The sequence below is a fragment of the Pagrus pagrus genome, assembly GCF_965226575.1.
Source record: "Pagrus pagrus genome assembly, chromosome: 2".
Lineage (NCBI taxonomy): Eukaryota > Metazoa > Chordata > Actinopteri > Spariformes > Sparidae > Pagrus > Pagrus pagrus.
The window spans coordinates 2,706,323-2,731,449 of NC_140186.1; the positions used below are offsets into that span (position 1 = coordinate 2,706,323).

Here is a 25,127-nt window from a genome sequence, read left to right on the forward strand (position 1 = left end):
AGATTTCAGAGGATATTTTCTTTATCAGAATAATCTTTCATAGAAGACGCTGCTTACAAAATTAAGTCGATGGATGTGTTACAACAATATTAGATTTTTTTTTTTTTTTTTTTACGTGACAACAAATTACAGCACGCTCATTCAAAAACACACTAACATGCAACAACGCTCACAAAACTGGATCACTCGATTGACAAAAATACTTGGCGCAGTGTTTAACAATGAGACCACTGAATGAGCAGAAATGCTGAGATATTGACACCTGATTTCACAGACAGATTGCTGGCATAGAGATGTGACTTAATTTACATTCATACAGAAAAAACTGTTAATACTGTTAAGTTTCATTCACCATAAAACTTTGTCCGACATAATACTTGCAATTGTCTGTACCTGAAACTTAATTATTCTGAACTCTTTGAAGCAGCACTCTCTGTCAGACATGAAATGTGGGGCCACTCTTGATGGAGATTTCTAATAGGCATAAGACATCTTTGATTTATCCATAAGTTGATTTAATTAAAAAATATCAGTTCCTTTATTCCTCGAGTGTTACCGGTTGTCTGCATATCAATGGACTCGCGCCGAAGAATCTCTTTTAATCACGCTACCTTCGAAGAATATTTATGGTTATTAAAGCGTTTCAGCAATGACTATGATGACTAATTTCATTATCTGCTTAAAGAACCTTGATTAAAAAACTTTAGTGGTTGACCAAAACCTGAACAAAGAGACTGTTCAGACCTGATATTAACATCCGTCCTGACTGATCCCATCACAAGTGGACAGCTTTAAGCACAGGTGTGAAATGAAGACACGTTGAGGAGATCTGATCATATTTGGCCACTTATCCGATCCAACCATTGAACTAGTTACCGCATTATTCCCAGAATCCTTTAACAAATCACGCAATTTTGAGAGTTGTTGCCTGAGGAGAAACTTAAAAAAAAACTTTGTGCAATGGCTGCAACAAATTTTAAACCCTTCATGGCCTCTTGTAAATTCGGCATTAAATGCAAAGCATGAAATTGTTTGTTTCCTTGTAAAAAGTATCAGTTTGTACCAGCCTGTCTGCTTCTGTGTCTAAAGGGCGTCTTACCTGCCAACATTTAGCAGCTGTTTTCCACCATTTACACTCAATTTATGAAGGAAGACAACATTTTATTATTATCATATTTATTTGATAGTAAAGGGTAACCAATTTAGGCTACTTCTCTGTCACCTGCGGAAAGAATCCCCAGACTCCCTTAAAAAAATGCACAATTTTGTAAGATGTTGAGTTGGGAGACACTTCATAAACTTTGTGAAACGCTGTCTCTGAGAAATTCTTAACTATTTGTTTCTTCTTGACAATTCGGCAAATGTTCTACATTAAGTTCCTTCTTTCTTTGTGTAAAAAGATCTGTTTGTTGCAGTGATATACGTGTTTATTTGCATATAGAGCGAGGAAGATAGCGGTCACTCAAGACGGATGTTATCACCAGATGTGAACTGACGGACTTAAAGCTGTCCACTTGGGATCGGATCACTCAGGACTGATGTTAATAGCAGGTCTGAGCAGCTTCAAAGAGGGACGTCAACATTTAGATTTGGAAGCAAGTAACATAAACATCCTTCACAATTTGATGTTATTTAAAATGACCAAACATTTAACCACGATCACAGCGTGTTTTAAATGTTTAATCTCGCTCTCCCATCTTAACAAAACTGGTGTCCAGTGCACTGCACCCCTCTCTGAATGCTCATATATAAAAGGATTATGTAGCTTTTCACTCCAGTTTATGGTGATTTATGCAATTTTTTGGCATTGTTTCTTTAAGTGGTAGAATCATATTTTCCCCATTATTAAGACTGAATCAAACGTGAGAGTGTAATATTAATCACTGGCCCTTTAGTCATGAAATCAGTCACGGGTATGCATAGTTTTATCAAGCAACACTTGATAGAAATGTAATTTGACATCGGTTGTAGTTCTGGCAGCACTGCTTTACACGTAACACTTTTCTTCTACTTTGAAAATATAATTTCATGAAAATATAAAGAACTGAATTCATCTGGCGTATGCTGGTTAAACTTCCATTAAGTTCCATCTCTCGGATCCTGTGCTATACTTGTGATTGCGAGCACTGTGGACTGGTTAAGTTCAGGTTTTGTAACATATTCACCCCGGCCATGGGTCCAACATACTGTACATACATGGCAAATCTGTGAACTGTCACCTAAGAACATACAAAGACACGAAAAAAGATTTTAATTTAAAATGGGGGGTAGAAGCAGGAAGAAAAGGGACTTCATCTAAATGCCTTAGATGCCCTTCCATCAGCCAAGACAGGTCTGTTTGTAGTTCATTGCTTGATTAATTATGGATGTAATCAATCAAGTCTCTACGACAGGCTTCTTAGTCAGGTAACATAACACTGCCCTAAGTTCTGTCTTTGATTAGCCAAAGTAATTGTCCAAGAGAAAAAGCTCTCGGCTCTGCCAGCTGCTCAGGAGCTTCTTGTGGGCTGACCCTGCTCTCTGACCTCCCTGTGGAGCTGGGGAAGTTAAAAACAAAGTTCCCCCTTGACCTTCAGCAGGATACCACCAAAATGGTTTCATAGTGTTCACATTCCCCTTGATTTAGCAGGAAGGAGCAAGGTGAAAGCAAATGCTGGCTAGATTTAGGTCACAAGTCAGGTGGGAATACGAGAGCCTCAGCAGCACATTCTGCATCGTCCTCTTCGTCTTCCTCTGGGATATTCTCGGGCTCCCATGTAAAAACATCCGAGGCGTTGTCAGTGAATGAACCAGAGTGGCTCCTTGTCAGCTCCCAAGGACACAAAGCATCACGGCGGCCCAGGGCCAAGTTTTCTTTGGACTCGCCTATTTGCTCTGTGCTGAAATGTGTCTCTTCTTCACCGAGTGGCCCCTCGTTCTCTGCGACTTCATCTTTGTCACTGTTGGGAACATCAACTTTGCTTTCGTTTGAGGTTTGTGGATCCTTAGAATCCCAGGGACAAACATCTGCGCCAGGGCTATCTTGTCTTTTGACAACTCCTGGTTCTTCTGTGTCCCACGGACAAACATCTGCCCGAGCACTATCTTGCTTTGTAAGAACTTTTGGTTCCTCTGTGTCCCAAGGACAAACATCTGCCCGAGCACTATCTTGCTTTGTAAGAACTTTTGGTTCTTCTGTGTCCCACGGACAAACATCTGCTCTAGCACTGTCTTGCTTTTTGAGAACTTTTGGTTCTTCCGTCTCCCATGGACAAACATTTTCCCGGGCGCTATCTTGCTTTGTAAGAACTTTAGGTTCTTCTGTCTCCCATGGACAAACATTTTCCCGGGCACTATCTTGCTTTTTGAGGACTTTTGGCTCTTCTGTTTCCCATGGACAAACATCTTGTTGGGGATTTTCTTGTCTTTGTTGAGTTGTGACTGCCCCTGCTTCATCTGTATCCCACGGACATACATTTGCATGAGTTGTGTCTTGCCTTCCATTACTATCTGATGCTTTGAGTGTCTCTGGCTTTCCTGTTTGTGGTTCACTACTATCCCATGGACAAACATCTGCCAGTCTTTCCGTTCCTTGTGACACAGTCTTGGCAGCGGCGGTTTCTTCAGGGGGTTCAGTTTCCCAGGGACATACGTTGACTCTTGTGCCGTCTTTCCCTCCAGTCTGTATGGAAGCAGCATTCAAAGACGAGACACCTTTTTGTGGGTTTTCTGGTTTGTCTTGCTGTCCAGCCACCCAGGGACAGATATCTGCCTTGACGGTCATTTGTGAAGTTGAGTCTGTATTTGTTGGCTCCATGTTCCCCTCTTCCCATGGACAAATGTTTTCAAGGGTTTTAGGGGGATCAGGGAATTCCCACGGACAACAGTCTGTCGTCTGGGTCACTTGTCTACCCAAATGCAGGGCAGCTGATTTTTCAATTTGCTCATTAGTTAAACTTTCTTTTGATGTACCGGGGTAGACCGCAGCTTTCATAACTTCCTGTTGAATGGGCACTGTCAGCGTTCCCCTGCGCCCTAAAGGATTTAGGTTTTCATATACAACTTCAGCCTTGTCCTCAACATCCCAAGGACATACATTAGCATTTTCATTATCCTGCTTTATTGAAGGTTGGGATGTTTCTACGGTATCCCAGGGACATATATTCGCTGCATGTTTTAAAGACTGTTGTGTCAGTGACTCTGTGGACACGTTAGTATGATAAATAATAGGAATATTCTGCGATCCCCTGCGAGTACTATGTTCACTTCCTTGCCTTCTCACAGTCTCTGGCTCTTGAGATTCCCATGGACACACATTAGATGGTTCAGATACCTGCGATTCCCAAGGGCAGACGTCTGCTTTAATGCTCTGCTGCTTTTTTGGTCCCTCTCCTTCCTGGAAAGTACCAGCTCCCATTTCCCATGGACACACATCCGTATGGGAAACATTACGGACTGGTGTAATTCGATTACTACCTCTTCTGTGAGTTGAGGGAGTTCTACAGCTGCTGGCGGTTTCCCAAGAACTTATACTACTACGTTTGCTGTTCTGCCTTGATAAAAACACATTTTCATAAGTGCCATCTCTTTGTATGTCATCCGTATCCCAAGGGTAGACGGCAGACTTTACCATCACAAGCCTTCTCGGGCTTCTGTCAGAAGAATCCCCGGAGGACAGTCTGACAGCGTTCTGCTTCACAAGGCATGGTTTTCCGTCTGTTGTTGCCATTCTTTTCTGCAAAGCCCTCTTTTCAATGCTTGGACGTCTACTAGATGATCCCAATCTTGGAGTTGTGGAAGCACTTTCCTGACTTTTTTGTGACACAGAATCCTCTTTATGTAAACTTCCCTCCCTACTGGACCTGCTTGCTGAATCCACAGATCCCATAAATGACTTCACAGAGAGCCACTTAGTGGTCGTGGTGCGTAAGGAGAAGACGCGTTGATCTTTTGTGACTTTCGGTCTTGGAGAGCCCGGTGCACTTGCGGACACCGGGGACTGAGGTTGCGGGGATTCTGTTTCACCATGTGTTCCCTTGTCCTCTGAAGGTGTACTTTCTACAGGTGGTGCATGGTCCCAGGGACAGATAAGCGCCTGAGGAGATGGCGGCCCCCTTTCCTCCGAGTTTGCGTAGGTGACATGCTTCTGGTTCTTGTCCCCTGATTGTTCTGGCTCCACGTCCCAAGGACAGATATCAGTCTTGTCAAATGACTCCGACTGGAGAGCACTCCTGGTTTGGTCGCCAATGGATAAGCTCTGTTTGGACCTTGTCACCACTGTGCGGGCTCTGCTGACCTTAGGTGTGTTTTCCACAGAATGGTTGGTGGTGGAGGTTAGACTCCAGGACTTGTGTAGCCTGGTGTGATCAGGATGCAGGAGATTGGTATCGATTGTGAGATTCTGGGCACTGGCTGACTTACAGACTCCTGGTGGGATATCTAAGGAATCCGTCTCCGATCGCCGGGAAGATCTTTTCACAGCATTGGCCTGTAACGTGGAGTCACGCAAAGAAGAGTCTCTTTCCCTGACGTAGTGATGATCACTTTTGGACTTGCGCATGCACGGTGACGGTGTTTTCATTGAACTTCTGTAACTGATACTGACCGATATTGTATCTGCGGTGCTCCTGAAGGACTCAGACTGATTCACACCTCTACTGCGGAAGGATCCATCTTTCTCCTCGCGGCTGCACTGCCGGCTCATGGTTTCCGGGATCTCAGCAATGCGTCTAATAATGGATCTCCCCAATGCACATCGAGAGCTTCGCTTCTTTGACAGATGAGGGTTGTTAGCGGTCATCTTCTTGGTCTTGTGGACTTCTAACTGGGCATATAACTTCTTCAGTTCATCCTGGTGCATATGAAGAAGGGTGGGAATTGATGAAGGGATTGAGGAAATGGTTGAGGAGAGGAAAGATAAGGAGAGTAAGGTAAAAGACACGTTTCATTCAAGAAGAACACAAATTAGGATCAAAGGATAAAGGGGGTGAAAGGTTATACAGTACAATATGTGCTCATTTTATCGTTGATTGTATTTACTGTTAATTTATGATTATGATACATTTAAGATCTGTTTAATTGAGTGTGCATGTGGTCATAACTAAAATTTAGGGACATTTATTTTCGTTATTTAAAGGTGACCTTAGGAATTTCTTCCACTTTTGGTAAGTTATGTCCCAATGCAAAGTGATAACATCGTTCTGAGGGGACGAGAGAGTTTACCCTGAAGTCATCCGGGTCCACACTGGGCTCACTCCAAACAGAGTGAAAACTGCTGTTGAGGTACGAGCCGGAGCGCCGGAGGTCCACTTCATCTTCGTACACCTCTGCTGCAATCTCCTCTCTCCCCGGCTTTGACACGTAAAGAAACTGTGGGACACACACAGAGATATAATTAATGTGTGAACTGGTCAGATCTGGAAGTTTTGATCAAGGTCAAGAGTCAGAATGTCCCAATAAGAGGTCAAGATTCCTCATCGTTAGACATTGATTGATAACCTTTTTTCTACTCTGATCCTTTGTTTATTTTGGCTCTGTGACATACAAAAGCTGAGTACCTTGGGAATGAAGAGCAGAGCGAGTGTCACAGTGATGGTCACATGGGTGTGTGTGAAGGAGAGCAGCAACATCCAATCAGGATGGAGAGAGGGGAAGGTGAACCTGAGGGAGACGGAAAAGAAAAAAATCATGTAACATCTGTGCGCACACAGACACACTGCTGATGTTAGCTGTCCTGCGTTTTAAAAGGTTCGGATGAAATGCTCGCTCTTTACCGGAACAGGTGAAACATGGTGGAGAGAAGCAGCTCGTTGTGGATGGCGATGCCCATGTAGCGAGGCTCGTGGAAGGCTGAGGGGACGGGCCTGACGGCGGTCCACAGGGAGCTGCCCCAGCACAGGAACAGAAGCTCAGCTGTGGCAGAACAACGTGAGAACAGAGGGAAGTGGTGATCGCTTGAAAGTTCAGATAAGAAGAGTGCAGTTTCTTTTTTCAATGTGTTTTAGTGTAATATGTTTTTATCGATCTTATAATGATGGAAAGCTAAAATCTAAGATGGTCCGAGTTACAGCTGCTGTCAACAAGACAAATTCTAGTTTCATACAACTTATTTATGTAGTTTCATGGTTCGACTCTGTCTTTGTTGAGATAATCCGACTGAACTGTTGGACTTTTCACAACCTGTCTGATCCTTTATGTTTCTGGACTTGTAGTTAAGTTAATTTCTTTACTGATCCAAGCACTATGGAGAGTGCAATGTTGTTATTTCTGGGAAAAATAACAAAAACAGGACCCGAATTGTAATAAATCGGAATTATCCTTTAAAGAAAATTAATTTAGGTAACACTTTATAACACAGCGCACGATTTACGGTGTAATTTTACAACATTTACCAAGAAATTCACAAATATATCACATCATCGGCGTATATGAAAACTTTTTGGTTTTGAAGAACACAATGCAGAAAAAGTTGCTCGGGGTGATTTATAATGATGAGATTCCAAGTGGAGTTTACTGTTTCAGTTCACTGATGTAAGTTTAAACAATATTTTTTACTGCTTAACTGTAAAACATCCTGCCTCCATTACATCATTTTGATAACCACATTTAACATCCGTATTCTTTCACTCCCTAATACCGAGATAAGCCCCATAACGGTCGGGCTCTGGTCTTAATAAAATAATACAGTATACTGCACAATACAGCATGACCAAAAGATACAAATCCTCACAGGACTGATGTCTAATGCTAGAGAAGCAAACAAATCTGTTTAGAAATCTGGTTACACAACCAGAAGTCTGACGGACGCCCACCGTCCACGCACACAGGAACCAGCTGACGGTTTTTTTAAGATCAAAATATGAGCAAAGTGAGATACTGGTTTTATTGTTTCTAACTTTTTAGTATACGAAACATACCAAAAAAATATCATAACGATTTAATAAGAACGATGTCAGTGAAGTGAGAGGATTAGTCTGCTGACACTCACCCACAGCCATCATGTAGTCCCAGCGGTCCAGGTAACACAGGTTGAACCCCTGGCCGTCCGACGTGCTGGTTGTGATGAACACGGGGATGTTCCTGTCGCGGTTCTGGAGGACGCCCACCGTCCACGCGCACAGGAACCAGCTGACCGTCATCAACATCACTCCCAGAATCCTCAGCAGGTGGAGGCTGGACATGTAGGGAACTCTCTGAGCCGTGCGCGAGAGGAAAACCTTCAGCACCCTGCGAAGAGACGAGGATGTAATGTAATGACAGCTGAGGACAAAACGTAGATAACTTTGGACTCTGAACTTAGTAATTGTATAATGACAACATTCAGTTTTCCTCCTGGAGGTTTCACTTCTTTTGTGATTGTTAAATAGTCATTATAAATGTTCAAAGGGTGACTTTTATTTCTTATGATTTCAATTTTTAATTTCTAAAAGGAAGAATGTGTGATTTCTTCCTCAAAAAGCTACGCAGTCAGTTTCTATTCCTGCAAGCACTCATGTACATTTCAAACACCAGCTGACGTCTTTCTAAACCTTTAAGCTCCTCCTTTGTTTATATTCTTCAAGATCAGAAATGTATTTTGTCCAACCGACCTGTACATTTTCAGCGTGACGGTGCCGTAGACGATGGAGAAGCCGAGCATTCGGACCCAGCGGAGCAGAATACACCTGAATGTACTCGGCTTGAAGTACATGATGAAGACCTGCAGAGACAGAGCGACACTTCCTGTGAGTCAAACTACAACAGCCCCGTGGACGACTGTTTCTAAACTGATAACGTGTGAAATATGCGACCATGACTGATACAGAACCTGTAGAACTATTACTATGCTAACAATGCTAGTGCTAGTGTTGTACAAGTGCTGGTTATAGCAATAGACTAAAGTAGCAGTATCAATCAATCAATCAATCAAACTTTAGTTTGATTAAGTGCTTTACGAGTGATAAAAAAAAAAAAACATGGTAAATTAAGAAAACAAAAACAGGTTTGAGGATAATTGACCACCAATTGGAATAAAATAAATATTTAAAATAATAAAAGATAAAAACAAGCAATAACATAAAAGATAAAGATAAAATAAAGTATTGCACTTAAAAGTTGATTTTAAAATGGTAATAAAATAGAGGATAACATAGTAATAATAATAAGAAGGAGAAGAAAATCTATATGAAATATACGTTTTTTTTGGGGTGAACTGTTCCTTTAAGTATAATTTTTTGAGGTACTTGTGTATTTCCAAGTCATGCTCATTTATACTTGTACTCCCCTCTGTTTATTTGACATGAGTTACTTTGCAGATTCAGATTACTTATATAAAATTTAAATCCATGAATAAATTATTATTAATTACACTACAGTTATATAAAGTAATTAAAATCGGCTCCATCTTTACCTGCTGCAACAGTAGAGACACATAAATGCATCAATAATAATCATGCAGTGATATCACATATACATTAAGTGTACTTTGATGCTAATACTTTTACTTAAGTATCTGACTACTTCTTCCACTACGTCTAGTCGTACAGCTATTACTGCTACAACAGATGGCGCTTTTACGACTATATATTTAAAACCACGACCATTAGCGGTGCTGCTATTAACGCTCATTTTACACCATCTGACTCCGTCCTACAGACACTTAATGACACGTCTCATCTGCATTAACAGACAAAAACCTGCCGCGTTTGAAAAAAAGCCTCAACACAACGTGTCTCGGTCGGTCACGTTCAACAACAGGTTGTACCTTCGTCTCTGCTCAGTGTGTAACAGCAGCAGAGTGGATGACTGTAATCCAGGAATTAAAGCTCATTGTGCGGCGACAGTCAGTCCTCCGTCACTCTGGATAAGAGCATCGGCTAAAGCCTCAAATGTGAATGCAAATTTACATCATCGAGTTCAAACCACTCATAAAGGATAAACTACTCAGAGCGAACACGTATAGAATCAGAGACGACGTGCGGTCAACATCCAGAGGAAGGCGGCTTTAATCAGCAGAGAGGGCCTGCGGTCAAAGGCAGATAGGTTGTACACTGGAGGAAGCAATCTGATTGGTCAATCTGAAGCTGCAACACCAAATAACACCAGAACCTTAACTGTGTTTAACCGGGTCTCTGAGGGGCTGGTTACACAACGGGTTTTGCATAAAATAGAAAACTTTTGTTGTGTTTTGGCTAATTTTGAAACTGAACTCCACCCTTATGCCTCGTTTCCCACCATGTATGTGTACGAAGGCGAGTCCTTTCATTCCTATGTGAATCTCTGTGATACCCGAATTGCCTGCGAAACGCCTCCCCTCCATACTTCAGTCCAGAATTTGCCTCGAGTACGTTAAAAAAAATTTAATTTTGCAGAGGATTTCAGAGAGACGGTATGACAGCATGCTAGCTTAGCCAACAGGCTGTTTCCTTCACTTCAGTTACTCATGTTGATGTCAAGTGAGTGTATAATTAAAAATAATTAGTTTATATAGTTATATGTAGCAATCTGAGTGATGTTATTCTACTAAAAATTCCAAGTTTTTGGATGGTGCCTTTTGTCCACAGGTGTGTAGTGTAAAAGTAACTGCCACCTACTGGCCTGGCATGCATACTACAGCGTTTTCAATCGTTTATGCGGATCAGTGTGCACGAGGATCATTTTCACACGATTGTTGTATGAACTTTTTTAAAGCACAAAGGAAAATCTTTTCTGGTTTTAGACATGTTGTTCATGTTCGTATATAATAAATTACTGAACTGTAATTTGTATTAAGCGTGACTAATAGGTGCACTATGAATGGCCACTTCAGTTAGATAACTTTTAGATGACTTTTTCTCTGGTGTTAGATGATGGTCAAAGTTTTCAGATGTCCTGGAAATTTGCACAACATTAAGACTGGACGTTTATTGTCCCCAGAGGATGAGTCCTGGTGATCCAGAACAGGTAGGCTGCTGCAGCAGGTGATTAAAACCGCCCAGAACAAGCCGAAAATATTCTAAACTTACATACACAGAAATGTAGATTTTTATAAATCACCACAACCAATCTTTTATTTACCCACAGTCTGAGGAGACCTTGCACAGAACAGGTTTTTAAACACTTCGACCGTTCTTCATGTTCACACCAAACAGACCCTCCAGCAGCTGATCTGTTTGTAGATCAAATGGACAGCTGACCGCAGTGACCCCTCACTGAGATCAGACAGTGAACTCTGACTTTTCATCAGAAACTACAGTCAGGCTCGTGGGCTGCAAGTCACCTTTGAATTTATGAAACAAAACTCTTACAGCATCGTCCCAATGACAAAGTTTTAACTGAACTTTGACTGTAAATTTACTTTAACAGAACAATCTTATCTTTCCTCTGTCTGCCCCGTAGTGCAGCTTGGCCACATGTGCTTATTGGCTTTTCATTACGTAACAGCATTCATTCATTCATTCACTGTATTTGAGGTGTATTCAGCGCAGTTTGGAACTGAATGGAAGTGAAGAGCACAGGGATCCTTTGAGCTAAATGCTGACTTCAGCAGGCTGCCATGCTCATAATGACAATGCTAATGACAGGCTATAATGTTTACAATGTGCATTAGTTTAGGTTACCTTGTTAGCATGCTAACACTAGCTAATTGGCAGCTGAGGCTACAGGTATGTAGCAGTAAACGAACGTATTGGACAACTTAAAACTCGACCTGTCGGTGGCACCAGATGGAAAGTCAGAGGATCAGTGAAGATAGCACAATTTCAATTTTAAAGATATTTCACTCAAAACCACGACCTCATGGTGGCGCTACAGTACAAGTAATAGGATAAAGTCATTAAGATTCATTCTCTGGAGAAACTTAATGTCTGTACAAACTTTTTTCACAAGTTTGGCCACGAGAAACTTTCATCTGCTGGAGGCACGACAGAGAAAGTCAGAGGCAGACGTCTGGAAACACTGAGTCAGATTAGTAGCTTTTACTGCAGGGGTTGGGCTGGAGGTAAGAAGATTGTCGCTATAAGTCTTCAGGAAAGGTCAACAAAAGAAGCTAACGTGAAGGTGAATATTAGAAATACACCAAGCAGAATCACACAAGACAAATAAAACCTCTAAAATGACCACAGGCCCCAGTTCAGACCTGTTAATTGAAGTTCCAACCACGGAACTAAACCACAATATCACCAGACTCCCTTAACAAAACGTGTGATTTTAAGAGACGTTGAGTGAGGAGAAACGTATTTGTTTAGCAAAAAAAACAGCTACGAAAAATTATAAATCATCGGTGCCTTCTTGTAAATTCGGCATCAAATCAAAACATGAAGTTGTTTGTTTCCTTGTAAAAAGTGGCAGCATGGCTGTACCAGCCTGTCTGCTTCTCTGTCACATTTTACTGTCAATTCATGAAAGAAGCCAAAATTCTGTTGACGTTAAACATGTCAACTTTTACAAATACAGTGAACATTAACCAATATAGGCTGCTTTGTTGTCGCCCCTGGAGAAAGTCCCCATACTCCCTTTAAAAATCACTCAATTTAGTGTCTAGTTGAGCTAGGAGTACCTTTATAAACTTAATGAAGTGTTGTATTTGACAAATTCTTAAGTATTCGGACCTTGTTATAAATTCGGCAAATGTTATACATTAAGATCTTACTTTGTCTAAAAATACTGTGTCTGTTCATCCTGATGGTGTACCGCTTTAGTTTGAGCTCAATGTTCCCAATACACTGGCATGTTTCGGAGCATGTTGCCTGATTGACAGGTGTCTCAGCCAATCACACTTAGTCCACCTCAATTGAACTCCAGTCCTCATCATAATCCTAAAAAATCCTAATTCAGGCAAATGAATTAGGATTGTCTGGCGTAGCTGCCAAGATGGCAGCAAGTGGGAATGTGAGATCCAAACCTCAAATCGCTCCTCAGAAATCCAACATCATAACCACTTTTTATTTTTATCGTCTGTAATTTGCAAAAAAACACCTCCCAGGTCCTTTAGTTTATTGTAAACAAACTCATTTTCCCGTGCAGCAAAATGAACTGAATCACCGCTGCGCTTAATTGAGAAATGACAGCAATCAAAATGTACATTAAATTAAATGCAGATGTCACTTTAATAAGAAAACATTTTTATGTCTCGCGTATGACGATCGTTTTAATGCACCAGTGTGCAGTTAAGAAGCACAGAGCTGCCACGAGAACTGCCCATTAACATGCTCACACATCACACGTTAAGATAAATCAATGATCAATGTCCTGCAGCACACACACACACACACACACACACACACACACACTGAATCACCCAGAGTCAGCAGGAACGTCTCACATCGACCTGCACTTTCAGAGAGACGGATAAAAAAGTCACGGCTGACTTATGTTAACGGCTCTTTAATTGGTAAAATGAATCTGAGGATTGATTGATAATCTATCACCGGGGCAAATATGAAAACTGTCGAGCAGCCGCCCACCCACCTCATTTTCACTCACACACACACACACACACACACACACACACACACACACACGCCCTCAACCCATTCACCCTCCCACAAATGGTCCATTATAATATAATCCGCGGCGCTGTGCTGCGCAGTGATCTGTAAAGAGCTCTAATCTGTGACACTCAGCTCGGTCAGACACTCACCGGGAAGTAGAGGAGCAGAGAGCCGAACAAGATCGTCTCCAGCAGCAGGAGGCCGGACGCCCGGATCCTCTGAGGGAGGAGGAGGAGAGAGCAGTTATGAAGAGGTGGTGAAGATCGAGAGGTTAAAGGACCATACCACTGTATTTATTAAATACCTGTTCACCACACATCTAATAAAACATTGACAGCCTGTCCTCATCAGAAAAACGATCATATAGGTCGATTGTGAAAGCAACAGGTTTTAGACGTATTTTCAACGTTCACTAGTGATGTCCAAATGATGTCGTTACAGGGTTCAAAATGTAAGTTTTTACAATGTATAATTAGACATCTTTTCAACTTCTGTTACAGATTTTTGTGACGGACAATTTTTCCTCCCATGCAGCAAAAGCTCCAGGGGGGATTTGAACCCCAAGCCCCAACCTCAGTAGTCTCAATGAGGCATGTACTTTACCAGGAGAGCTATTTATCAGCTTAAATAAGTGCCATGTTTTGGTCATCCAGCCTTGCAACATTAGCCTACTCGATGAAGGTTGACATGATATGTAATGAAGCTGATAAATAGCTCACCTGGTAAAGTTTATATCTCGTAGCTTAGATAAAGTAAAAGAGTAAAATTTGGCCGTCATAAAAACTTTGAGTTCTGCAGACGTCTGTGACTGTAGTTGAAAAGATGTCGGCAAAGACATTGAAAAGACGTTTTTTGGATATGTTTTTGCTCAGTGGGTTATCGTATCGTATCGTATCGTATCGTATCGTATCGGATCGTATCATATCGTATTGTAATATATTATATTATAACACTTCAGAATAGGGGTGAGGAGATAATGACTGTTTGGGTGAACTGCTCCTTTAAAGCACTGGCAAAAAAAGCAGTTTGCATTGGCTGCGCATAAATTAACTTATATTCAGGCAGATATTTTGGTCTCTAATGATTCATTTGGGAAAATCGAATCGAATGTCAGACTGAAGATGGAAAAGGAGCGTTGACAAGATATCAGGAGATGATTTAAAACACAATCAGGGGCATCACAACAACTTAAGACAAATGAATTTACAAATAAAGACATAAATTCAGTTTAGAGTGATCACAGTCGATATTAAAAAGCACACCAAACATTTCTGCTAGATAAACAGCAGAGTCTCTGACACAATGCATCATGGCTCAACGCCTGGAACAGCTCTTCTGATTGTTCCTCGATCCGATCCCATCTGTACGGTGGCCCCGCCGAGCCAAAAAAGCCCTGACTCACCCGGTTCCGACGATGCCTGTAGGCCACCAGCATGCTGACGAAGATGAGGAACATGAAGACGCCCTGGACGGCCAGCACGCCGGCCCTGAGCAGCCAGGCCTCCTGCACCCAGCAGGGGGTGCCGTCCTGACAACTCGGGCAGCCCGGCCAGCACGGGAGACAGATGGGCATGTTCGGGTAACACGTACCGCCGTCCCCGTCACTCCCGTTCACAGGGCCGCCATCTGCACCGACTCCTACGCAAAAACCATGTGAAGACATGTGACTTACAAAACAGAATAATCTGAAACAAGATATTCATCATTTAATGTCTTTAAAGTATTTATTTCCCTGCTGTGTTGTGAAATAATCGCATGTAGTCACTTCGAACAACCAGGGTTTGACTCCCAGCGTTGTCGTGGACTTATAGATGGAAACTACTGGTTGATTTGGGCTCTTGAGGGGCGAATCTGGAGGGGAACTTCCTGCATGTTATAATCTCCTGATGAAGCTTGTATCAGGAGAGACTTGTGCCATGTGCATCAAAACGTTAGACCGATCATCGGCCGGCTGATCATCGGGGGCCAAAATTCAATATGTGCTGCTTTGGCTCTGATGCAGCGTCCCGCCCACACCAACATCTGATGGTTGTACACCACAAATAAACAGCCTATAAACAGTGAAAAATCTGAATCTGCAATGTAGATAATAATGTGAGAGGAAGATGCAGTATCAGCTCCAAATAGCGGTTACTGGCCTCCTTCAAATTTTAATAATCTGTCGGTTATCAGCCCGGAAAAAGCCACATGGGACGACCCGCAGTTAAAATCTGTGTGACACCGTACACGAGTCTTTCCTGAAGCCGTAGTTCAGCTTTCGCTCATGAACTGAATGTTCATTTTGTCACAGTGCACGAGCCAAATGACGGTCACACCAGACACTGACCACCCCCCCAGGCCAGACCAGGCCAGACCACCGCTCATGGTGGTGAAATGAACACTCAGTTCTCGGGGAAAATCTCTGGTGGACGTTTCCTGCAGTCAGAATGAAATCTGTGGCATCGCTGTGTCATAAAACTTCACATTTTACAAGTTTCCTTTTACTGTGACCAGTCCAAAGATCAGAGGAGGGAAGAACTGAAGTACAAATACATTGCTACTGTAGTTTTAAAGTAGATTTTTCAGGTATCTGTACACAAATATCTGTACTTCCTCCTCCTTACATTTTCAAAACTGACTCCTTACTTTACTTTTACTGCTTTTGAGTTAAAATCTGAGAGAAATCATTTTTTTGTGTATAAAAAAAGGCCTGAAAAATGGGAGCAAATACAAATGTGTTTGTATTTCTGTTGAGTATTTTTTCTCCTCGTCTCTGTAATAATCAGGAGGAATCAATATAGGAAACCAACAGACATAATTCAAACCCCCAGTTTATCCTCCATAACGGCTGCACAGACTTTAATTGTGTTTGGACAGCAGACGCTGTAAAAGACTTATCGACGTACCTGAGTCTGGAGGGGCGATCAGAGGGTTGTAGTAACCCTCTTTACAGCGGCAGCAGTACTGACCCAGTCGGAAACCCCGGCCTGGAGTTGGTACGCACTGCGAGAAACAGAGAGAATATTCAGATTATTATTATTATTCGTTTTTGTTCCTTTGAGTTAAAATAACGATTAAAATAAAATATAATACTTGTAATTTCTAATTAAGTTCTGATTCTATTAGTTTCCACCTGGTTGTTAAACAGGTCAAAGGAAAAAGAAACACCTTGAAGTCACACACATTACCACGGAGGAAACAGTATAATGACGAGATAATACAGTCCAATAAAAGAGCTCTTTAATAAAAACATTGTTAAAAACGTTTGTTTACAGCGCTGTCATTTCTTCATTATTTCCTGTGAATAAGTAAATGATTTGCAACTAATTAGAAATAACAATATTCACTGAAAGATTAACATTTTAATTTTAATTTCTGTGCGTATCTACGTGGATACATTTCACATTTTTTAATGCTCAGCTAACACTGGTAATTAACTGGACTAGATTACATGAACCTGTTGAGAACGAGCCCTGTATTTTCTGCTCGATAATTTACTACGAGGTCTATTTGAATAATCAAGTCGTCATAATAAAGGGAACCCTTGAAATATTCGTTCAGATGTGTAAGTATAAGTATATACATCACTTGGTCCGAGTAAATTAAGTCGGCACACAGCCACGTTTTCCTCTCTCCACGAGACTTCCTGGAAAATTATTGATTTGAATATTCCTGCTAAACAAAACACGACTGTGTGACCCTTAAATCCAGTTTCATTGTATGTTATGTAATGCAAACTGTTCCTGTTAGATTATATTCCTGTTATATTGTATTGTCAACATTATGTTGTGTATGTACACTTTCTGTATGTGAGCTGGGATCAGCTCCAGCCCCCCAGCGACCCTGCAAAGGATGAACGGTAGATAATGGATATCTGTTTGTCATAGTTTCAGGATTAAGTTATTAATGTACCTGTGGATTATTAAGGAATTCATATTTATGACATGAACATGATATAACAGGCATCACACGTGGTCGCACCGACACTAACCTGCATCCAGCAATCACAGCACTGTGCTCAAGTTTAAATGAAGACACGAGTCTCTTGAAGCAGAAACTTTAACTTTCCCTACGTCTGAACACAAACATCTGAACTTTCTCCTCCTCACATTTTCAAAACAGGCTTGTTACTTTAGTTTGATGCATTTGATGGGAATAATGGATTATTTTTATTTGGCGTCATCGCACGCCGCCTTCCCAACATCACCAGACTGATTTCAACCATCATCATGTAGATAAACAAAACAATGTAAAAGCCGTGAGAAGACGTGAACAGACAGAGAGGGAGGCTGAATGGGGAGAAAAGGCGTGTTAGTGTCTCGTATCTGCAGAGAGTTTCTTATTTTCTCTCTTTGTTGCTGCTCGGGACGCTTTACCAACCCAACATGTGGCTGTTTGACGTCCTGGGAATGAGACTCAACTATCAACTATCTTTGTGGTGCGTTCAGGAACAGCTGGGACAAATCCTGCTGACTCTACCTTTAACTTTAATAGTCTTTGAATTATATTAATATGACGTGAGCTTCAGTTAGCTTTGACCACAAATGTCCTTCAGAGGGAGACTTTTTACTCTGAGTACATGTCAGAGCCTGTACTCGATTACTTTTACTGGAGTAAACAAGCTGAATCAGCACTTCTACTTTTACCAGAGTCTGTTTTTACACGAGTATCTGAACTTCTCCTGCAGGAAACAACGTGTGGACTGTTGCCTCTCTGCAGACGACACCAGACTTTATTCTTCTGATCACGTTTATCACTCTGCTGTTCAGTCCGAGCTGCTATAGATTAAAAAATACACACTGATCTCACACGGCTGTAAGTTCAGGTTCAGGATAGGTTCAGGTGTATTTCATTAATAGTTCCCACGGCAACAACTAATAATAAACACTAAACATTAGTTGAACTGTGAGAACGTGAAGCAGGTGCTGTGAAGCTAACAGCGCCTGAATGAAAAAGGGGTCAGTTTCCTCTCTCTCTCACTCTATTTCCCTCTGATGCTAGCTTCAAATTTAGCACACACACACACACACACACACTTGGATGGCCTGTGTGTTAATCTAAGTTAAAAGCTAAATGGATACATAATGCCTCTACTGAGAGTATTATCCTTTTCTAGAGAAATCCTGTTCCCGAGCGCGCGCGCGCACACACACACACACACACACACACACACACACACACACACACACGCACACACGCACACTGGCCTCACATATGTATATACAAACCCACAACCGCCTTACCAGAAGCTCAGAGGCTCTAATGCCGGGCAGCGAACATTAATGTGATATGGATTATACAGTGTGGCCAACTTAATTCTCTTCATGGACGCATCTCAATTCAACAGATCGTCGCAGTAAACGAGCGCGTTCAGTCGTCCGTCACGTTTGAGTCGAAACGACGACCGGCCACTTTCGAACGCTCCACAGCTTCGTGCTTTCAAAACCTGTTATTTAAGTAACCCGTGAAGCGACTCATCGAGGAGCACGGCTGCAGTTTTGTTTTGTTTGTGAAAAAATCCAACAAAAGAATTAAAATAATCTGAATGAACTGGTGAAGCATTTTGTATTTAAAAGCACTCTGCTGCTCAATGTTCACTTAAATCCACAGGATGTTATTTCCGAGTCTCCGAATCAAAACAAAACAAAACAAAAGATGTGGGATCATGGGAGTTGTTGTCAACAACTCCTCGTCCAGTTTCCCTCGTGGGATCTTACTTCAGAAAAACTTTGTGTGGCAGTGAATGAAGAGACAAATAATTTATTGTTCCTGTTTGAATTGTGTCATGAATCACACACACGATGTTTAAATATCAGACTGTGAAAACACGTCATTATAAAGACGACACAGCCAACAGTGTCGTTAGTGACGTCGTCACGTTGAACGCTCAGCAAAACCCGTAAGTTGACTGCAGTTGTCAAAATGTCCAGACTAGATTATATCTTTAATTACCGCTCTAATTAACAGCTCCATGAGATGAGATGATTAAAAAAGAGACGAGTTTCATACTTCAAGACGTGATGAAGACGATGAAGCCAGGCGAGACTGCATGAGATGAAATATGACGAGGGACGGCAGGTTTTACGTTAAGACGCGAGAGAGGAGGACAACGTGAAACGAGACGAAATGAGACGAAATACGATGAGATGAGGTGAGAGAAGACACGATGAGATAAGATGGGATGAGTAAAGACAGGACAGGACGAGAAGAAACAAGGCATGAAAAGGACAAGACGGGGCACAAGAGATGAGAGGACAGGAAATGAGATATGAGACAAGATGATGAGACAAGGTTAAACGTGGCATGGCAGAAGAAGACAGGACAAGTCCACAGGAGATGAGATGAGACGAGATGATGAGACAAGATGAGACAGGAAGAGACAAGGCATGTGATTAAATAAGATGAGATGAGGCTAAATGAAGCAAGGCTTGTAAGGACAAGAAGATGAGACAGGACGAAGCGAGATGAGATGACGAGACATGAGAAGAAGAGAGAGGACAGGAAATGAGAGATGAGAGACGAGACGAGGTGATGAAACAAGGTCAAACATGGCATCACAGAAGAAGACAGGACAAGTCTACAGGAGATGAGATGAGATGATGAGACAAGACGTGAGAATAGACGAGATGAGATGAGGCAAAATGAAACGAGGCTCGGAAAGACAAGAAGATGAGACAGGACAGGAAATGAGAGACGAGGTGAGATGGGACGATATCTTAAAAGACGATAAGAGACGAGACGAGATGCGTTAAGAAACCAGAGGGGACAGAACCAAGCGGGACGAGGAGAGAAAGTGGGTGACCCAGTACACGCTCTGCTCAGCCAAAGGGTTTGAATCCTCTAAGCCAGGTAGGACAGGACGGGACAAAAGGTGCCGTGTGGATTTGGGGATTTTTAGGACTGTTCTTCTCTTGTGTTTCAGACCTCTGTGAGTGCGCTGCATAAAGGGGAAGTATGTCAGCGGTCTGGATTACCGCCGTAATCCATCAGATCATCCCGCAGCCCGCCGCCCAGCGCAGCCATCTTTAAATAGACGGCGGAGATGAGAGGTAGAGGATTGGGTTCTGACGGGCAGACGGGCCCGGCGGTGGGGAAAAAAGGGAAACTGACGCTAAAAGAGGTGGTTGGAGGTGGAGCGGACGGGGGAAGCAGACAGAAGAGTTAAAGTGTGAAAGCATGAGGATAAAAAGGATAAAAGGCAGAAATGAAGTAACGAGCGCAGACAGAACCGGCTTAAACCCATTTCCAGAGGTCGCCAACAGTTGAGAGTGTGTTTGTGTGAGTGATGTAACGACCATTCATGAGTCAGTTTGGACACCTCGTCTACGGTTCAGACTGTGTTTACATGCGCCGCGTCCAAAATCACAAACTACGGCTACATATCCCCAACATGTACGTGATCGCCCAACGTACTCCTGCGTAAATAAACAGTCGTACGTATTTTTCGGGTTCACTCCTCAGTGGGAATCTGGGAATATTTGGACTGTACCGTGTTCGTCCTGCACCCGAGGGGGGAGGCAGCGCTCTAGTTTTGATTTTCGCTATAACTGTTTACATTTTGTTATTTATACTCTTTAATTATATGTCAAAACATCTGATAATCAGATAAAAATCGGAAGCGACCCCAAAATGGGAATGGGGTCAATAGGCTCGATTTTTAGCGGGTTGACCCGCGTTTAAAAAACCTGTGTAGACGCGCTAATTTTGGTGGAAAAGCTGCATCGGAAAGGCAGCTAGAAGAGGGGAACGTTGTTTCCGTGGTGGTGGGAGTCTCCATTTACACTCCTGCGTCGTGGGGTCATTGACAGCAACACATCAATACAGCACACCCAACAGGACCAATGACACGCCGAGCATGACAGCTGCACGTCCGTCACCATTATTATCCCTTAAATTTAGTTTTTACACTCGGTTCGAACGAGTTTTCAACAGCTCAGCAGCAAACTTCTTTCACTATTCATCAGGAATGTTGCTAAGGAGCTAAGTAGCTACCAAGGAAGATGATGTATGTGACGCATTTGCTAATTGGGAAGACGTGATGTCGACGTCTCTCGTCAGATATTTGTACGTTGGTTTTGTCTGCATTTATAAGTTAGCCTGAACCCACTCTGCAGAAAGTCGGACTGACCAGGGTTCAGGTAAGGTCTGCATAACGTCTTCAGCGTCGTCGTCCAGTACGACTTGTTCCCTGACACTGAAGCTCGATGAGGTTTTAAGAAACACCATCACCGACAAAAATCCTCCATCGCAGGCAGCATAAAGAGTTAAGCAAACGATTATTATCGTGCCATCTGCATCATTAACGGATGAGGCTCATGAATCTACAGTACGGTACAGTATGTACGGTATAGACACCGTCCCTGTTACCACCGATCTCTTCTCTGAACTCACTGTCAAAAAAATTTGACACATGATTGACTTCACAGGTGAGGCGACACTTTCATGCAGTTGGCGGGATGTTTTTTCATGCTGTTTGTAGGGCAGGGCGCCCTTTGTGGAGGCGGTTTAAAGGTCAGAGGAGGTGATCTATACATAAGCCCTAAACGGTCATGGGTTGAACATATTTCCTCAGTTTTCTCCAGATCACAAGTCATTTATTTCATTATCACAGGATAACAAATAAATGAATCTGTTATCACAAGAACACAAAAGGTTTTTCTGATGTTTATTCAGCAGTGACACGCCGGCGTCTAAACGTCTACACGAAGATTTCAGTTTGTGATTCTGTGATTTCCTGTTTTACTTTTGCCCTCGTGTGTCGCTTTTCATTTCCTGCTGTTGTGTGATTTCCCGCTGATGTCTTCGTCACTTCGTCCTGTGTTACTCACCTGTGTTACTTCCTGAGTCTCTCCCTGGTATGTTTTTCCCGTTTTAGCTTTTGTGTTGCTACTTTTTGGCATTTTGCTCCTCTTGGTTTTTGGGATTATATGATCTTTGATTTTCAGCTTTCGTTAAATACGCCCCTTCTTTGTTCCCAATCCTGTGTCTTGCATTTGGGTCCTCACCAATTTTTGCCTCACAAAAACAATAACAACTGATTTAGGCTGTTATTAACGGCAAAAAACAAACAACAACAACAACAACAAACACCAGCCCACAGAAGAGTGTGTATGTAATGGTCAACTGCTATGAAGTCAGTTATCTCAGGAAAACAACATTTGTTATCCCGTGATAGCGACAAAGTTTGTTTTCTTGAGATCTTGAGAAAATAACATTTGTTAAAGTGACTACGAGGAACTTTAAAGTGTTTCTGAAACAGTTTCTGATTCCTGATGATTATAAATGACCTGTAACAGCAAACGAGACCATCAGAGAAAAGACTGCTGTTTTTATATAGTGATTATTAACGCCTGTGCTCGGGTCCGATCACATACATCACATATAAATACATTTACACGATCCATCCTGCGGTCTCCCTGTCACGAGCTATCAAAGATCTCTACGACAGATCGTACCACTTTTGTCCAGAGGGGGCGCTAGAATCAACAAAAACGTTTCTCTGCTCCTTGTGTCTGTTTACCTCCATGGTGGTGCGGTTGCACAGGTGTGTGTCAGCAAACCAGCCGTCTCCCGTCGCACACTGGTCCAAGTCGATGTCCTGAATGTTGACGTCCACACGGATCACACCTCTGACGCGCACACACACACACACACACGCACACACACACACAGATGTGTGTCACAGTAACTAAAGATATCATCGGACTCATTAGAATAAAACTTTTCAGGTCCACATTTGGTCGGCAGAAACCTGCGCGGCCTTCGAGTGGATTCTCTTTCAAATGTCAGATTTTATCCGACTGATGATTCAAACATTTGAATTTCTTATCAAACTCGTCTCCAGAGAGCTGCAGAGAAGGTCACAGGGGCCGACACACACAGTGAGAGGCAGGTGAGACACAAACACCGCTGCTGTCAGCCTCAAAGCTTTTATCCTTTTCAGGGACTCAGAAGAAAAAGGAACGATGTATTTTCAGACTCGCAAAGTACTTCAGGGAAGATCAACAAAGCTGAACGTAAGAGATGTTTCTAAACTGTCTGATCCAGTCCTCTCTCATCATAATGAGTTAAAGGAGCAGTTCACCCAAAACATAAACTCAGTCATCATCTCCTCCCTCCATGCTGATATAAAGTCAGGTGAAGTTTCATAGTCCACAAAACATTTCTGGAGCTTCACAGTAAAACAGAGTAACTGAAGTAACTGGAGACTTGATTTAAAACAGAAAAAACAACCAAAGCATCTAAATAAAATGGCTCCATACAGCTCGTCTGGCGAAATCCAAGTCTCCAGAAGCCCTGAGATCCAAAATTGATTTTGAAAGATGTTATTTACACCCTCGACACACAGTCAAGATGGTTCATTAACCTCAGACCGGCCTAGAAAAAGGGTGTGAAGAACATCTTCTCAAATCAGTTTGGGATCTCGAGGCTTCTGGAGACATGAATTACGTCTGACGAGCTGTTTGGAGCGTGTAAGTCTCCAGCTGCTTCAGGTGTTCAGCAGAACGCTGCGACTCTGTTTCACTGTGAAGCTCCAGAAATGTTAATGACTACGAGACTTCACCTGACTTTATATCATCAGGAGGAGATGATGACTGAGTTTTTAGCACACAAATTTCCACCAGTTTACAAGTTTACGGTGTCTCACTCTACACATAACAGCACAGGTGAAGGAAGTACTTTGAATACTACTAACAGTACTAATACATATGAAGTTAAAGCAGCAATATTAGTGTAAATACTTTAAACAGAGTAAAGTGCGTTTACAGGTCTCGGGGAGTTTTACTGCATTATGTGAAAAAGGAGTATAAAGTCTTCTGTGTCTCCAGAGGAAGCTGCATGTAATCTGATAGATTGCCTCCAGTGATGTCACTCAGTGGCTAAGTTGCATTGTGGGTAATGTAGGCAGCAGGTTTTGAGAAAGAGGTGATATCTCTGGTTCTGTCGTATCCGTTTGGATAACGTGTTTTCAAACTGTCCGTAAAGAGTGGCCTGTTTTTTTTGATTTGATTTGATTTGATTTGATTTTTCAGCACCTGATGCCTACATTACCCACAATGCAACTTAGCCACAGAGTGACGTCACTGGAGGAAATGTAGCAGCTTCCTCTGGAGGCACCGGTCTGAAAGTAATGGGAAATAAACAGCAGCAGCAGATTTGATGCTCCAGTTCTGCAGAAAGCTTCTAAAAGATTAAATTAATCCTCTAAATTAAAAGTGAGGAAAATATGATATTCGTAACCAACTGCCAGTGACATCATCAGTGTGAGACAGCTCGCTTGTGTGTGTGTGTGTGTGTGTGTGTGTGTGTGTGTGTGTGCAGGCCCTAACCTGAACTCTGGCGTCAGGTCGGGCTTGAGGCCGTAGAAGGACGTGGACAGGGTGAGCATCCAGCCGGGCACGAAGCGCCTGTCCTCACAGTCCAGGAAGGGGGCGCCGGCCCAGCGCACCCCGCTGCGGTTGGTCACGTAGCTGTCGCCCTGCCTCCACTTGGGCGTTTCCAAGGTGCTGAGGTCGTTGAAGAGCACCCTCTTGGACAGGGCCGTCATCGGTACGGTGGCCTGTGGGAATTTAAAGCTTCTGAACCAGCTGTCGTCCGGGGCCGGGGCGGGCGGGTGCAGGCTCTCCCAGGCCTTGGATAAGTCCTGGAGGATGATGGTCTGCACCTTGGCTGCCGGGTTGCGGGAGGCGCGGAGCACCAGCTGCGGCACCGGGGCGGTCG

The 25,127-nt window shown here is 42.6% G+C and overlaps 1 protein-coding gene across 1 annotated transcript in view; it reads right to left on the reverse strand.

The window, feature by feature from the left end:
- Positions 1–5: 5 nt before the first annotated feature.
- The window catches only part of gpr179 (G protein-coupled receptor 179), a 26,344-nt gene continuing 1,222 nt past the window's right edge, over positions 6–25,127 (reverse strand). Inside the window, exons 1-11 of the mRNA XM_084371222.1 lie at positions 24,737–25,127; positions 22,927–23,035; positions 16,313–16,409; positions 14,830–15,065; positions 13,577–13,645; positions 8,568–8,677; positions 7,967–8,205; positions 6,753–6,891; positions 6,537–6,639; positions 6,202–6,348; positions 6–5,830 (exon numbers count right to left, since the gene is read on the reverse strand). The exon at positions 24,737–25,127 is cut by the window's right edge and continues 1,222 nt beyond it. Coding sequence (XP_084227348.1) covers positions 2,669–5,830; positions 6,202–6,348; positions 6,537–6,639; positions 6,753–6,891; positions 7,967–8,205; positions 8,568–8,677; positions 13,577–13,645; positions 14,830–15,065; positions 16,313–16,409; positions 22,927–23,035; positions 24,737–25,127 — 4,802 coding nt within the window. The 3' untranslated portion in view covers positions 6–2,668. The remainder of the gene's footprint in view (positions 5,831–6,201; positions 6,349–6,536; positions 6,640–6,752; positions 6,892–7,966; positions 8,206–8,567; positions 8,678–13,576; positions 13,646–14,829; positions 15,066–16,312; positions 16,410–22,926; positions 23,036–24,736) is intronic.